At 41.1% G+C, this 18,201-nt stretch overlaps 1 protein-coding gene across 1 annotated transcript in view; it reads right to left on the bottom strand.

Annotated features, from left to right (window-relative positions):
• COL21A1 (collagen type XXI alpha 1 chain) overlaps window positions 1-18,201 on the bottom strand; it is a 4,597,064-nt gene that overhangs the window by 4,316,636 nt on the left and 262,227 nt on the right. Inside the window, exon 2 of the mRNA XM_044063368.1 lies at window positions 15-140. Within this exon, the coding sequence (XP_043919303.1) occupies window positions 15-102 (88 nt within the window). The 5' untranslated portion in view covers window positions 103-140. The remainder of the gene's footprint in view (window positions 1-14; window positions 141-18,201) is intronic.

Here is an 18,201-nt window from a genome sequence, read left to right as displayed (position 1 = left end):
AAAAGTCTACTTACTGGATCGAATGTCAACATCTTCACTTGCAATGATGTCTTGAAGTAATAAAAGTACAGTTATAGGAAGGATTTTACTGTTAATCTCCATGAATTCGGGATTCTTCTGACATCAATCACAAACTTAAACTGAAGAAAGAACAAAGTTATTATTAATGTCATCTAACTGTTCTCAATTAGATTTTCAGCATTTTATTATACATCCACAAGAAAAAAAAAAACAGATACTGAAATCTGTACCACAATAGCCAACCACTAAAAATATCTTTTGGTCCTGTGAATCAATGTATCTGGATTGCACCACAGTTAATGTTCCAAAACTAGTTGACCAATTCTGATATTTGTCAATAAAGAACAGTGCCACAAAACCTGTTTTCTTAGTCTTTCTTTTTTTCAGTATGACAAAACAACTTGCACATCTGCCAGTGCCAACCATTAGTCAGCTAAACAGGATAATTGGTGAAAGGACAATGGTCTGTAATTAAATGTGAAAAAATACTTTTTCATCTTTTCTCCCTTGCTGGTCCCGGTGGTGTGCCTCTGCTGTACTAAAAATATTTCTGAGAATGTCTGTTGCTGTCTCTGAAGTCGCCCAAATAAGGTTTCAAAGAAGGCAGTAACCTTCAGTTATAACCTGCAGTGTAAATGCTCCTTTGCAAGCTCGAAGTGCTACAACCTTCCTCAACTCCAAAATTACCAGCAGAGCAACCAAATTCTCTAACATTGTAATGTATGTAAAAATTTAGACAGTTAATTAGTCTCATCTGTAATAATGGCTGCTGGCACACCACAGTACCTAAACTTTACTACTGCTCTCCTTCCCCACTTCTACTTCTCTGAATCCTAGTACTTGCTTAGCTACCCTCCTTAAATTTTACTGATACTGCTTGCAACAAAAGTTACTGCAAGGCTATTCACCTAAGCTCTATGTCTTTAGTAGCTCAGGGCCATAATTAGGATTACATACATTCGTTACCGGTGCATAGTTATCAAAAACTAATTAACAACCTTAGACACCTTCTACTACACAGTCACCTCAAACAACTCTGACCCAATTGCAACTCAAATCAACTCTCACTTTATAAATACTATAACTTCCCTGCTAGGTAGCCAGCCTAATCTACCTCTTACTCTTCCTTCTAGTCCAGATAATCCCAATCTCTTCACTTTTACCTCTATTCAAACTAGTTACATAAAAACTCTTTACCAAGTTTAAACTCTGCTGTGTTGCAGCCGACCAACTTCCTCATGAATTTCTAAAAATTGCTGCTCCTTCTATTGCCTACCCCATATTTATCTTAATCATTCTATTGCAGAACAATATGTCCCACTTCTCTGGAAAGTATCACACATCATTCCTCTCCACCCTCAGACCCTCTAAAGAACTAGCTAACTTCCGTCCCATAGCCACCCCCCCCCCACAAAAATCTTAGAAAAATGCATCCACAATCAACTCCTTAACCACTTCCTTAGTCACAACCTATTATCCAGGTCTCAACACACCTTTAGACCTACACATAGCACTAGCACTGCCCTAATAAGTTTCACTAACTCCATTCATCATCTCTTAAACTATTACCTTCAATTACAACAAACTTCCAGAAATGAACCTAAAAAATTCTGGGCCAGTATTAATAATCTTTTATCCCCAGGCCAGTCTATCACACCGAACCCTCAGGACTGTAACCCAGACAATCCCACACAAATAGCCAATGACTTTAATTCTTTCTTCACTAATACCATCCGAACTCTTGCTAGTCACCTATCTTCTGACACCTCTAAGCTACTCTTACCTACTTTAAATACTCATCCTTCCCTTCACTTACAACCTGTATCTACCTCCTTTGTCTCATCACTGCTCCAAAAACTAAAACCTACCACCCCCTCTGCAGACAAACTTCCTGCAGAATTTTTGAAAATAGGAGCCAAAGCCACTGCCTATCCCATTTCTATTCTGATAAATAGATCTATAAATGAAGGAATTTTCCCTTCTATCTGGAAGATATCTCACATCATCCCACTACACAAAGGAGGGAACTCTAATGACTTCTCAAACTATCTCCCCATAGCACTTCTATCACCTATAGCTAAAATCATGGAAAAATGTATCCATAAACAACTACTTAACCACCTTCTCCATAACAACCTACTTGCTAACTGTCAGCATGGCTTCAGACCTTCCCACAGTACTACCACTGCTTTACTCTCCTTTACCAACTCCATCAACTATAACCGCAACAACAATAATCCATCATCTTCAGTCTTCATTGACTTATCTAAAGCTTTCGACATGGTTAATCATAAACTTCTTCTGCACATACTAAAATCTCTCTCACTTGATCCCCCTTCCTTAACTTGGTTTACATCTTACCTAGAAAACCGTCAGCAGGCAGTACTCTGGAAAAATTTGCTATCTAATCTCCTTCCTATCTCTTTAGGTGTACCTCAAGGCTCTATCCTAGGCCCCCTTCTATTTTCTATCTTTATTAATGACCTCCAATCAGCTATCCCTAACACTACCTGCATACAATATGCAGATGGTTCTACTATAATCTGCACTGCTACCTCTCAAACTGAACTCCAGTCTCTTACCCAAAAGGCTTTTACCACTGTTGAACAATGGTTCTCAGACCGTTGTCTACTCCTCAACCCCAAGAAAACCAAACTGTTACTGTTCTCACCTACCCGTAAATCTACCCCACTTAACTTCACTCTTACTTCCACTGATAGCACTCTTATTTCTCCAGATTCAACTACAAAATTATTAGGAATAACTATTGACAATAATCTCAGCTTTGACTCTCACATCAACAACACAATAAAATTAGTTAACAAAAAAATCGGATCCCTTTACAGAATCAAACCCTTCCTTACACCTGAAGCAAGGACCACCTTAGCCAGATCTCACCTTATCTCTACTCTTCTATATGCTTCCCCCATTTACACTAATCTCTCCAAAAACAACCTCAAGAAACTTGCTACATCTTACTATAATATTGCTCGATTTGCAACAGGATCCCTGTTTAGAACTCACCACGGCCTGAACCTAATACAACTAGGTTGGCTTGAACTTCCTAACAAGCTCATACTTCAACAGCTCTTAATAGCTCACAAAATTCTATATCAACCAACTAAAATACTCTCTAACCTCATTACACCATACAATAACATGAAACATCTACGTTCTTCAAACAAACTACTGATTAATATTACCAAACCCAATAACTCTGCAGGGGACTGCCTCTTTTCCAGCTCTGTTGGAAAAATGTGGAACAAACTACTCTCTGATATCTCATCTTTGTCCGCACTCCCACTTTTTAAAAGACAACTGAAAATGCATCTCAATAAACACTGGCTTTGCTTCTGTACCAACCCAGATTAACTTTCCTTCTTCCTCTCTCTCTTTTCTTCTACCATAACTCTTTCATTCTCTTCTCCCTGTATCCTTGATAGCTCTCCCTTTACATAACTTCTATGTAGATATATGTTATCTCATATATACTGTATGACCATTGTTTGTTTGTGTCTTTCGGCTTTTCCCGGTTAGGGGTCGCCACAGCGGAACTCGGGTCCGCTAATGATTGGCAGTTGATTTTTACATACCGGCTTGCCAGGCCTGACGCACAACCTTCAACGAAGGTACGCCCATTCACGCATGTCTCCACGCAGAAGACGCTCTAGCTGAGAATCGAACCGGACAGCGTCTTACTGTGAGGCAACAACGCTACCGCAGCACCATTGTAATCCAAAAAAAAAAAAACTTTTTATTTCATTTTTTAAGACATATTATTATTACTCTTTTGTTTTTGCTCCTATCATATTTGTGTATTACATGTATTAACTAACTCTGTTTAGAAATTTTAATCTTGTATTACCTATTTCTGTTTAAACTTGTAATAACCATTGGAGCTTTTCTCCCTGGACCTCTACTGAAAATGGACATACATCCAGCTGGACTAGCCCGGTCAACAAATGTAAAATAAAATAAATAAAATAAAATAAATTAAATGAAGGCCAACATGTCTCTTTTATCTTTCTCGACATGTCCAAAGCCTTTGACACCATATCCCACAAACTACTACTCAACAAACTCTCATTTTATGGCCTCAGTTCACCATCCCTGTCCTGGTTCCATAGCTATCTTTCCAATCGTCAACAAGCTTCTAAATGGCAGAACAGTCTTTCCCCCCTACTCCCCATCTCAGTAGGTGTACCCCAAAGCTCTATATTTGGTCCTCTCCTCTTTAACATATTTACCAAAAACCTCAGCTATGCAGCTCAACTAGCCTCCATTGTCCAGTACACCGACGATGCTACACTTATCTGGTCAGCCCCCTCACCCAAACAACCTCAAATAAAAATGCAAACTTCCTTTCAGAACATAGAGAAATACCTCTCTGAACATCAGCTCATACTAAACCCAAACAAAACCAAGATAATACAAAGGTAAAGGTGATTACACCGAGGCACTAGAATATTGTTTAATAAAATACTGGATTGCTTTTTTTACATTCTTGTTCCTGTTTCTGTTCCTGGAGGCGATTACAGTTGGATCTTTGGTTGTATCAAATTTACTGACTGTGGTTGGAGTCATTGTGTAGAACCAAGATAATAGTCTTCGGAAACAAAAAAATCCAAACCATACCAGTCCCTAATCACAATCCTCTCATCGAATGGAATCAAGATAGAACCAACAAACCAGACTAAACTTTTAGGTGTCACAATAGATGATAATCTAAAATATGATAAACATATTTCTATGACAATCAAAAAAGTTTACATCAAACTTGGCATCCTCTATAGGACCAAACCATACCTTATGCAAACTGTCAGGCTGGCCACTGCTCGACCATACCTGGTTTCTACCCTCCTCTATGGTTCTTACATATTCATAAATCTGAGAAAGACTGACCTCATAAAGCTATAATCCTGTTACAACAAAATTGCCACGTGCCACTAATCGTCCGCATAGGACTCACCATTGCACTGTTCTCTCCCAGCTCAACTGGCTTCAATCAACTTACCATGGCCCACAAAATAGTCAACCAACCCAGCAACTGCCCTACTCTTTCTAATCTAGTCCAACCTAATAATAATCTCAGTTCACTCAGATCCTCAGACAAACTAATGGTAAAGGTTAATAAACCAAAAAAAGGTACAAGCCAGATAGCCAGTCCCAGATGATCGTTTATTCCGCAAATCCACGAACCAACACTGATAAATCACACTGCAAACCAAAGAACATTAACGTAGTATAAAATATCCTAACGTTTTCGTCGTATCATTTCATCAGATGAATACCACAATCAAAATTGACTGTTTAAATAGAAGTTTTTTAAAATTGTCTCGGGTACTTGTGACCAACTTGCTTGTTTAATGGTAAAGGTTACCCACTTCCACAACTAGTATGGCGACTCCCTCTATTCTTACAAAATTGCCAAACTTTGGAACACTCTTCCTCAACCCATTACAAAAAATCCTCACTATCAAGAGTTTAAACAACACCTAAAAAAAATAGCTAGCTAGTCAGTGGCTTTGCTCCTGCCATACTCTAGGCTAATTCTTCTTAGCTCCCTTGCTACATCAGTCCTCCTTACTCTACCCCTTACCATGCTGCTTCTAGCCTTCTCACTTCTTCCTTTCATCTCTATGCTGAATTACTTATGTTACAACTTCATTCTGCTGCACTGTTTGGGCTTGGGTTCATATAAACATTGCTCATAACTGTACAGCAACTGCATTGATGTTGGTGTCTCTGTTAATGTTTTACTGTATAGATACACACACATATATATATATATATATATATATAAAACGTGTGTGTGTGTACACACTGTTATATGCACTTGTATATTGTATTTGTTCTGCACATAATTATTATTGTTAGTTTTGTTTCTGTTTTGGAGCTTTTCTCCCCGGGCCTCCGCTGAAAATGGGATTCTGGCCCAGTCGGACATTACCCGGTTAACAAATGTAATTAATAAATAAATAAATAAATAAAATGGAAGATCATTTTGGTAAACAAAACATTTTCACATACTATATATATGTAACACACCCCTCCAATCAGGCATCATTGCAAGGAATCTAGCCACTCTTGTTCATAATTCCTTATCATTTGACTATCATGTCTTTGTAGTACCATGCAAAGCCTTCCATCTGGTTCATCTAATTTCCATGGGATCTCCACTAGATCCTAAGAAGTCCTAAATACTCTTTAGACCCATTAATGAATATAATGCACCTTTTGGCAAGTATTTGTCTAAACATATCACTCAATTTGAGCAACCTCACAGATTTATAACTAAAAAGATCAATGGACTCAAAAAATCTTAATTATCAGAACAGACTGGCAGCACTCTCTCTGTATACAATGTTTTACAGATTCTTCCAGGGAATTCTATGTTTAAGCCTTTCAAGCCATGAAAGATCCAGTAATTACTCTTTGTCCTCCTATTCCTTCTTAGAACAACAAATGATATCTCAAATACCCAGTTAAAGGACCTTAACCTTCATCAACAGATAAATAAGACATAGCACCATACGGTCATATCAGCATGTATCCCCCACCTCTAGAACAAAGTTCCACTATGAATTAAGCACCTTTGGCACCTTCTAGGTAAACCTAGACAGTTGGAGTGTAACATCCAGTTTTACCCTGCGCTATCTTTTTCTCTTTCCCTTAAGGCTGGATTGAGCTTTTAAATAAGGGGTTTATGGATAGGTTTGAAATGGTCTGCAGACTGATTACCTAGTATTTATCTATAATCCTATCATCCTAATAGCAACTGTCTATTTATTTATTAGAGCATAAGATAGGCCACTGTGTGGGTTATTTGAGATTTACTCAACCTTGTTATGGTTTTATCACAAAGATGAAAAGTTAGGTACTCAAGTCAGGTATACATTCAGCACAGCCTACACCTTAGCATATACATAATCTATTATACATTACTGAAATTTAGAATTTGTGTTAAAATCTAAAATACATGGAAAAGGAGAAGGCAAATTATTTTAATACTGTTTGTTTTATATAATACTGTTACTGTTTTACCAGTCAATAAAGTTATGCCTATGTTCTTCTCTTGCATTAAGCATATGCATGCATAGTGCTGAAAAAAACACTTAGCTTTTTTAGAGAAATGCACTTTATCATGTAATAACAAAATTCAGTATACATCTTTAAGATATTTTGCATCCTCTGCATACTACAGTCTGTTCATTCATGCAGCAAAATTTAAGATTTCTTCTTTGTTTAACTAAAAACACAAAAGCACTTTTATGCTGGATTTCTCAACTGAAGGTACAAAATTTTTAAAGGAAAAAGATCATAGATGAAGAGATGAAAAATTACCATGATAATAGAATAAATGAGAAATCAGCATCAGTAAACAGGAAACATTTTATTCTGTCTTAAACATGAATACCTTTTTGTGTGTCTGAGTGAAAGGTTTTCCTTATACGAGGTTGCTTTCTCTAGTATAATTCTAAATATTCCACTAAATTATTTTCAGTTTAGTAATTTATAGCAGTTTGCTGTTTCGTGGTGCGTATTTAATCTAACAGTTTTTTTATTAGACAAGATTTTTTAATGTTGTATGCTACTTATTTATTTTGCTATTTCTTAAATTATTCAATAAAAGAGTTTTTTGTCCCCAGCTCTGTGACGTAGAGGGATGAAGTCCTGACTACCACCCAGACAGCCAGAATTCAGTTAGCTGCTCAGGTTGTAGAAGCATAGCTGGCTCACCCAGCACCCTGTGCCAGTACCGTGAACCAGTGCCCTACCCCTTCAGCTCTTCAAGTGAAAAAAAAATAGTTTAAGCACTGTATTGTATTAAACCAATCATACAGTCAAGTCCTTACTCCCCACCACCAGCTCTTCCACTGAACAGCAAAAAAAAAAAAAAAAAAAAAAAGTTATGTACTTACCATAACGTTCCATCTGAGTTGTTGCTTTTTCATTTGCCTTCAACCCGTGGGTTCGGATCTGACACTGGATCCGACTCAGCCATATATCTTAGTTCTAGGATCCAAAAAATCTGAGCTCCACCCCTACCCATAATGCCCTGCTCTTCCTTCATCCCTCAGATCGCTTTTGCTGCTCACAAGTTAACTGATGTGCACAATACAAGGTAATAAACATATCTCCCTGAATAGAATAGAACAAAGTGTTTCAGGAGCTCAAACAGATACATGGATGTCCAGAACCATATCTGTCAGATCCTGAAAAAAAAAAATTGGCAGGGGGATGGAGAGATGGAAGGTTGAAGACAAATGAAAAAGCAACAACTTAGATGGAACATTATAACTTCTTTATCTGAAGTTGTTTTTCATTTGATCTTCAACCTGTGGGACAGAGTCCCCAGTTACATAACTCTTGGGAGGCCCTTATAGAAGGATGTTCCAGAGCATAGCAGAACCAAAGGAGGCCCTTTTCCTGGAAACAATGTCCATTTTTTAATGAGATATAAAAGTATGTGAATTTGACTAAGTAGCCACACAGCAAACATGATCAATAGGATCTCTAGACTAGAAAGGAGCAGAAGTGGATACTGACCTAGTAGAATGGGCTTTGATGGGCACAGTTAAGGGCATTCCTCTAATGGAATAAACCAGTGAAATGCAGCTTGTAAGCCAATTAGCCAGAGTTACTTTGGAAAGTGGTTTCCCAAAATTAGTCTTCGAATATGAAACAAAAAGCGCATAAGACTTCCTAAAGAGTTTAGTCCTATCCAAATAAAGATATAATTGTCTATGTACATTTAGCTTATAGGGTTTGTATTCCCCTTTGTTTTGGCCATCAGAGGACTTGGAGCAACCAAGCAGTCAATTTCAGGCTGGATAGATCTGGGTGAGACTGCCCCAAAGGATGGTACAGAAGGCCCAGAATGGGATCCAGAGTCCATGGTAGACAACCAGGGTGTGAACAAAGGAAGGGAAACCACACTTGTCAAGGCCAAAAGGGAGCAATGAGAATTACTTTGTTGTTCAACCTCTGAGATTTTTGAAGAAATTTGGGAATGATAAGAAGAGGAGGGTAGGCATAAAGCAGACCAGGGGGCCAAGCATGGAATAGAGCATTTCTCAGTGACTGTCCCCGTGGAAGGATCAGGGAAAAAACTTGCTGCATTTGGTGTTAGAAGGAGATCCACTGAGATCACAGCACTGTAGACCCCATTTTTGGAAGATCATGTTTGCCACTGAAGGCTTTAGAAACCACTTGTAAGGCATCAGAATTGTCCTGCTCAGTCTGTCCACTACAATGTTTGACTTCCTCGGAATGTGCATTGCCACTAGAAAGCAGTTGGAAGAGATCGCCCATTGCCACAACTTCATGGCCTCACGACATAAGGGTTAAGACTAGGTTCCTCCCTGCTTGTTCATGTATCAAGCAACAGACATGCTATTTGAATTGCAATGGTTACTGAGGGAAGAGAGCTTCCAACGCTAAGAGCACCGCTGTCATCTCCAGAATGTTTATATGCAAATTGGTCTATAAAGGGGACCAGGTGCTTTGGACTCTCTGACCCAGACAATCCCCCCCAACCTGAACTGGGAGGTGTCCGTGGTCACCATGGCCTTTGGGGAAGGAAGGATAAAGCGAAGACCTTGTTCTAGAACCTGCAATTAAAGCCACCAGAGAAGAGATTCCTTGTATACTCGAGATAGTCTGATCGAATGACTTGGGAGGATAATAAAGGAGGCACCATTGAACTGCTAGTGTCCACTGAAGGACTCTCATGTGGAGAGGATCTGCAGAAACAAGAGTTATGGTGGCAGCCATGGAGCCCAATGCTCTTAGAACAAGACAAGCTGGAGGTGTGGGAATGTCTAGAATCTGTTTGACGTGGACTCTGAGTGTGGAAATCCTGTCCGGGGGAAGAAGAGCTGAACAATACATTGTGTTCAGACAGGCTCCAATGAAATCTATCACCTACACTAGATGTAGATGTGATTTCTTTAAGTTGATGGAGATGCCCAAGGTTGAAGTTTGTTGAAGTAAGTAGTCCGTGGTTTGGAGGAGTCAATGCCTGGTGGGAGCAGTGAGAAGCCAATTGTCCAGATAGGGAAACATACGGAATCCTCGCAGTCTCAGGTGAGCTGCCACTACTGCCATGCATTTGGTGAACACAGTGGAGGCTGTGGTGAGACCAAAGAGGTGTACTCTGAACTGGTTATGATTGGCTCCCATCCAGAAGAAGAGAAACCTTCTGGAGGGTCTGTTCATTTTGACATGATAGTACGCATCCTGCAGGTCTACCGAGCACATCTAGTCGTCCTTCTGGAGGAAGGGCAGAATGGACTGAATTGTTACCATTTGGAACGTTGAATAGGCAACAGACCTGTTCAGGTTTGTCAGATCCAGAATGGGTCTAAGGTCCTTCATTTTCTTGGGCACTAAAAAGAATCTGGAATACATGCCTGACCAAAACTGGCCCTGGGGGATAGTCTGGATGACTCTTTTTGTGAGCAGCTTTGAAATTTCTAATGCTGCACCCTATCTCTTTGACTGGGTAGAACATCAGGGAGGGACTTGGTTAGAGAGGGATTTTGCAAAAAGGGTAGGACATAGCCTCTGGATATGATGTTTAACACCAAATGGTCATTTGTGATGGCCTCGCAATCTGTTGGGTGTACAGAGAGATATCCCCCGACTGCCTCCAGAGATGAGCAGTCAGGCAATCATCCTTCAGTATTACTGACTGGGCCTGTCTGAGAAAGTATCTCGAGACCCATGGTTCACGAGACCCCCTCTGCCATGTGGGCAGTGTCTGACATTCGCACCATTTCCCCTCTGCCTCTGGAAGAAAAATCTCTCTGTGATTCCTGGAAACGTCTCTCTGTGATTCCTGGAAAGGACCTTCAGATATTCAGCACCACAATTTTTTCCCACCATAGTGGTCCCTGGAGAAGGATCGTTGAGCGGTAGCAAAATGGATTCCAGCGGCACACAAGGACTTCTTGTCCTTCTCACTCTGGGAGAGTGTGTGTCTAACTGCAGGACCAAACAAAGATAATCTGTCAAAACAGCCATTAGTAAAGGGCACCTTAAAGGTTCCACGATATCACAGAGCCACACCCAGGCATGGCGTCTAATAGCAATGCTTGAACCGGCCTCTCATTTGGCACCTTTTGCCAGATGTGAGATTAGCCTCACAGACATATTTGCTATAGAAAGTAGGGTGGCCATCCTGAGGTAAAGATTTTCTGGTCCTCTGCAGACATGGACCCTGAGGCAGGACTAGAGATCTCCTTTCCCAGGTCTCTCTGTAGTCTGGTCACATGTGCCAAATAGTTCAGTGACCGCAAAGCATAAAAAGATGAAGTGTATACCCACTTACCAAAACTGTCTACCGCCCAGGACTCCCTATTAGGGGGTTGGACAGAGAAGCTTTCCTGGGCCAAGTCCTTCTTGGTGGCTGCTGCATCCACCATGGCATCAACCTGGACACAGTGCAATGGGGTCTATCTGATGGGGTGCTAAAGATGTTGTTCGGGTGCTTCGGAATGGGTTCCACTGTACCCGGCTCTTTCCATGCCCTGCAGGAGATGAGGTTAATGAGACAGTCAACGGGGGGGGCAGCAAAGATGTAGATGGGCCTGACCCAAAGGCTTCCAGGAACACCAATTCATCTGGGTTAGGATTTTGGGCAGAAAACCCACCCTTCTGGTGTATAATTTCCATGATATCTCCGAACATCCTCAGGTGGGGATAATGAGGACCCTTCCCCTTCATCCAAATTGGTATCCACAGTGAGGGATTCCGAGGCGGAATCCCTGTGTCTCCTTTTGCACACATGCTTATGATGAACTTCCTCGGTGGGATGCTCCAGGGAGAGATCAGAAGACTTTGGGCATTACATTTGGGAAGAAGTCTGTAAGGGCTTCTGGGCAGGCTGTCCAGTAGGTGACAGAAAGGATGACTCTTGCACAAACTCTCCTGAGGAGGGACTGGGTTCTGAGGAAGGGAGAGTTGAGGCTCTCCTACGGATGGAGAGAACTCTCTCCATCACCTTGAATGCCAAGGGTGAACGGGAATCCAAGGGAACCTCTACCAGAGCCGAGGCTGTTGGAGGATAAACCCTATGGGTTCACACTACTCCCAGCTCCAAGATGGGAGTTGGAGGTAAAACTATTAAGTGCTGAGGCTCCGAGGAGAAGAGGTAGCTCCAAAAACTTCATGGCTGACATCAAACCCTCGGATCCAACACCAGAGCAATGGCTCTGAGAGTCACCTTGATCCGACCGAGACTATTGGAGCCAAACTACTCAGGGCAACCATCAGAGTTGAGGTAACAGTACCTGTTGTCTCCAATGTCTTGACTCCTGTGATCCTCAGACCTGAAAACTCCGAAGCCAGGGGTCAGACTGGAGAAGGAGAGATGGGAACAAACAAAAGCTGGTGGCTACCGGATCCAACAAGGAATGGAGCAGGCAAAACCTCCACTTGAATTTGTGCTTTAAGAAACCTCACCAGCATCCTATCACTCTCTGCTTCAGAAAGGCTCTGACAGGAACTGGTGAAAGACTCAACAGAAGCTGGCCTGCAGGCTGGTCTAGGAGACTGTAACAACAGTGACTAAGGCCTTGAAGAAATCAGCTCCAGAGAAAACCTCAAAGATTGGGGCTAGGCAGATTCCTCACCAACACCCAGATCTGAGGACTTAGGATCTGAAGTCTTGGCAGACTTACGAGGAGATTCACTGGGCAAAGAAGAAACTCTGTCGGGGGACTGTTTCTTCTATTTGTGGTTCCTGGTGAGAGTTGAGCCCTGAAGTGGAAGGAGTCATGGAGGAGGAAGAAGAGAGTAAAAGGCCCTTTAGGATGAGCTTATTCCTCCTACTAATCAGCTCTCACTGGTGGAAAGCAACACATATGGCACAGGAGAAGTCCAAATGAGAGGCACCTAAGCAAACAATACACACCGTGTGACCATCCGAAAGAGAGATCTTATGCTCACACATAGCAAACTTCTTAAACCCAGCTGATTTATATGACATACTGAAAGGCAGAAAACAAACAGCTTAGTGAAGGAAAGGGATTTCTAAGTTAGAAACCCTTTTACTTTACACACACACACATAAATATATATATATATATATATATATATATATATATATATATATATGCAGATACATATATATATATATATATATATATATATATATATATATATATATATATATATATATATATATATGTATATACATATATATATATATATATATATATATATATATATATATATATATATATATATATATATAAATATATATATATGGAGATACACATATATATATATATATATATATATATATAGAGAGAGAGAGAGAGTATATATCTGTATATCTATCTATCTATATATATATATATATATATATATATATATATATATTTTTTTTTTTTTAAATAGAAAAAGGAAAGAAGCAGTAAAGGCGCAGAAGAAACCATAAAGACAATAAATGAACCCACGAGGATAGAATAAAAAGAGGGTCAGGAAAAAGGGAGGAAGAATAACTACAATAGGTAGAAAAAATTAGAAGAAAATAATCAAAAAATTACTCACTAAATCCCACAGAAGCTCAGACAATTGCAATCCCGATGCTGTTTGAAAGCATGGCAAATGAGACCTGAGTGATGAAGAGAGAGCAGGGCACTATGGGTAGGGGGGAGCTCAGATTTTTTGGATCCTAGAGCTATATTATATGGCCAAGTTGGATCTGATGTCAGATCTGAACTCACAGTTTGAAGATCAAGTGAAAAACATCGACAGATGAGACGTTCCTTCTACTGGCACACAAACCAGGTAGCCAGATGCAAGACACATCCCCCATTCCTTCCTGCCCCAGCCACTGGGGTCCCATTTTTGTGCCCTGTCCCCTGACCCTCCATCAAAACACTTTTTTAAATATAAATGTAATGCTACTCAATGCTAGAAGTCTAAATCTCAAAATGCACTCACTTAAGGCACTCCTTAAAATGGAGAACATCGATATCTGTGCAGTGACTGAGACCTGGTTCAAGGCTCCAGAGAGCACTCCTTCACTACCAGACTATAACTCATACCACACTTTTCGGCCATGTAACCTGGATCAAAACACAAAGGCGGAGGTGTGTCCATATTCATTAAGGACATCCACACCTCCAGGCTAGTTGCTCAGCATAATGCATCCGAGGTTATCCAAGTGCAACTTACTCTGGGCAAAACTGCAATCCAAATTGTAGCTTGCTACAGATCCCCCACCATGACCCAGGATTCCCACTCCTCCTTTCTTGATGTACTGGAAAATATTAGGGTTCAACCAAACACCCTAATAATGGGTGACTTCAAGTACCCCACCATTAACTGGGAAAACCTACCGTGTACTAACTCCTAAGCTCAACGCTTTCTGGAATTCATGAACTCCAGTGACCTGGATCAACTAATCCACACCCCCACCAGGGGCAACAATATCCTAAACCTAGTCATTACCAACTTGAGTGACTGGTGTTCCACACCTGAAGTCAACTTCTCGTTGGTCCGATCCGACCATAAACTAATCACCCTTGATATCCATATCCCGCTCCCACCCCCTATTAAGGAAACCACGGTAAAAAGTTTCTCCAAAGCCAACTTCATGCTTCTTAAGACAGAACTTCATGACAGCCATGCAGATGGACAATACAGTTACAACTGCTGAATCCTACACAAATGCACTCTATAAGCACTTACACGAGTGCATGGATCGTGCTATCCAAAACAGAACCAAGACATTATCCTCCAAAAAAATGAAGCCAATCTGGTGGCCCCCTGCCATAAACAAACTGTACAACAGAAGGAAGAAACTGTTGCAAAAGAGAGTAAAATCCCATGAGTGGAGGAGCTCCCTGGTCAACCTCAGTAAGAAGTTGAGATCCCTTATAAGATCCTCCAAAGCTAGCTATGAAAACAAAATCGCCACTAATTCTAACGACAACCACAAAGCATTCTATAGCTATGTCAAGAATCTTGATGGCAACACCCAGATCTGCTCTGAGTTACAGCACAACAGCATGAAAATTACAGAACCAACTGATATTGCCAGCATCCTGGCAGATAGGTTCAGTGCTAACTTTACCCCCCCCCCCCTCACCCCCTAAAGGGCCCATATCTATACAGGAAGAATGCAGAGTCCCTGTAATCACAACTATGCTGGTAAAAGCTGCACTCTCTAAAGCCAAAAACACAGCATCCATGAGACCGGACAACATCCCAGGCTGCATTTTACATGAACTTCAGAACAAACTGGCTCCCCACTTAAGCACCATGTTCAGTTATAGCCTCACAACAGGCTTTGTGCCCACTGAATGATGCACAGCAACAGTTATCCCACTCCACAAAGGGGGAGCTACCACTGATCCCGGGAACTATTGACCTATTAGCCTGACGAGCCTGGTCTGCAAGGCCATGGAACGTATCATCATGGAACTCATAAACAAAGACATTGGTAACCTCCAAACTCTGGATCCCACCCAGTTCAGGTTTGTGAAAGGCAGATCATGCCTCCAGAACCTGATCGACTTCTTTGAGGCAGTCACCAAAGCCGTAGATGAGGGTAAGGTGGTTCACACAGCCTATCTTGACCTCGCCAAGGCTTTCGACACCATCCCCCATTCTGGAATTATAGCCAAACTCACTAAACTAGGCATAAATCCCTATGTCACAAGATGGGTTGCCAACTGGCTCACTGACAAAACCCACACTGTAAAAGTTGCAGACTCCAAATCTGACCTCAAAGCAGTGACAAGTGGAGTACCACAGGGTTACATCCTGGGACCTCTCCTATTTGGTATCTACTTCTCTGAAGTACAAGCTAACACAGAAGGCCTCTGGCTAACAAAGTTTGCAGATGACTGCAAACTAGGAGCCATAGTCAAGTCCCCAAATGATGTGGACATCCTACAGAAGGGCCTCGCTGAGACAGATGCCTGGTGTTAGAGCCATGGCCTCAAGCTCAATGCCAAAAAGTGCAGTGTCATCCCCTTTGGTAAAAACTCTGTACCCATGAACTACCACATAGGCAGCAATCTACTTAACACCGAATGTGTGATAAGAGACCTTGGGACCCAGGTAGACAGTAGTCTCTCCTTTGATAGTCACATCGCCACAGTAGTCAGGAAGTCCTTCTACGTGGCACACCTCTTCATAAAAGAGTTCTCATCCAGGAAAAAAGAAGGCATTGTTCCTCTCTACTCGACACTCATTAGACCCATTATAGAGTACAACGCCCCTTTTGGAATGTACCTCACAAGACATCTGCAGCAGCTGGAAAGGCCACAAAAGTACCTCACAAAGAGGACTACTGGCCTCAAACAAATGCCCTACACTGACCGCCTCAAAAAACTCCAGCTTTACTCCGTAGCATATCGCCTACTCCGAGGTGATCTCTGCCTAACATATAAAGCTATGTCAATCCCAGAGCTGTTGGACATGCTACACCTAAAGAAATCCCAATCCCTCTGAGCTACACGCTCTAGGGACCTAAACTTTGTCACCACAATAAACAGGACATGCTGGAGGGATAGATTCCTGTCCCAGAGAATTCCCATACTCTGGAACAGGCTACCCATCTATGTCAAGCAAAGTTCTTCATTAGCACTCTTCAAGAAAAATCTTGATGAGTGGATGGGAAATAGGAAATACACCCCGGGGATCACTTCTGTGTCTCTGCTCGACAGTGGCACAGGAAAATAACTTTCTAGGGTGGCGTAAGCCAGGGAACCTTGTTGGCTAGGCTTACGTAGGCCCTTGGGCCGATAGCCTAGTACCTACCTATGAACCTATGAACATATATATATATATATATATATATATATATATATATATATATATATATATATATATATATATAGAGAGAGAGAGAGACATATATATATATATATATATATATATATATATATATATATATATATATATATATATATATACACAGATACACATATATATATTTCTTTTAGACTGTAGCAAACTGCTTGCTACAAATATAGTAAACAGTTGCTACAATTTATATGCCTGCCTGTACAGAGTATTACAGTGCTCAAGTTTTAGTTTAAAAAAAAAAGAGAATGATTTTTTTTTTTTATTTGGTGTCAAAATCATGGCCTCAAGCTGAATGCCAAAACGTGCACAGTCATCCCCTTTGGAAAAAACAAAGTACCCGTGAACTACCACACAGGTGGTAGTCCCCTAAATACAGAAAAAGTAATAAGGGATCTGGGGACCCAAGTAGACAGCAATCTCTCCTTTGATAATCATATTGCTAAGGTGGTTAGAAAATTCTTCTACGTGGCCCACCTAATCTCAAAAGGGTTCTCATCCAGAACAAAGGAGGTTATTGTGCCTCTCTACTCATCACTTATTAGACCCATTATAGAATACAACACCCCATTTGGGATGTACCTTACAAGACACCTGCAACAGCTAGAAAGACCACAAAAGTACCTCACCAAGAGGATTACTGGCCTCAAACAGATGACCTAGGCAGCCCGACTAAAGAAACTTCAGCTGTACTCGGTTGCATACCGCTTACTCAGAGGTGATCTCTGCTTGACATACAAAAGGCCATGTCCAACCTAGAAGTGATGGATATGCTCCACCTAAAAAAAAAAAATTCCTGAGAGCCACATGCGCTAGGGATATAAACCTTACCACAACGACAAATAGGACGTGCTGGAGGGACAGATTCCTGACCCAGAGACTCCCCATGCTTTGGAACAAGATTCCAATATATATCAGGCAGAGCCCCTCACTAGCACTCTTCAAGAGAAACCTTGAAGGGTGGATGGGAAACAGAAAATGTACCCCAGAGATCACTGCAGTGGCTCTGCTGGACAGAGGCGCAGGGAACTAATGGCTCTGCTGGTCAGAAGCACAGGGAACAAATCTAAGGGGGTGGCAAAAGCCAACACACTCTGGCTAGGCTTATAAATGCCCTTGGGCAGATAGCCTAGTACTTACCTATAAACCTATTTTTAAACTGTAGCAAACTGCTTGTTGCAATCGCTTTATCATATTAGACTCCAAATGCAAGACTGGCTTTTAAAAGCAGGTATTGCATTAAAGAGAGATTGTGATCGGAAGACTGTGCTGCCCTCAATACTTTGCATCTGGGCCAGTTGCCCCTCTCATCCCACCCTAACTACAGTACTGGGTGGAAGAGCCAAAGCA

The sequence above is a fragment of the Protopterus annectens genome, chromosome 2.part1 (genome assembly GCF_019279795.1).
Source record: "Protopterus annectens isolate FY-2018-M chromosome 2.part1, PAN1.0, whole genome shotgun sequence".
NCBI lineage: Eukaryota > Metazoa > Chordata > Ceratodontiformes > Protopteridae > Protopterus > Protopterus annectens.
The sequence above is the reverse complement of the archived record's forward strand: the minus strand, read 5'-3'. Positions and strand labels throughout refer to the sequence as shown.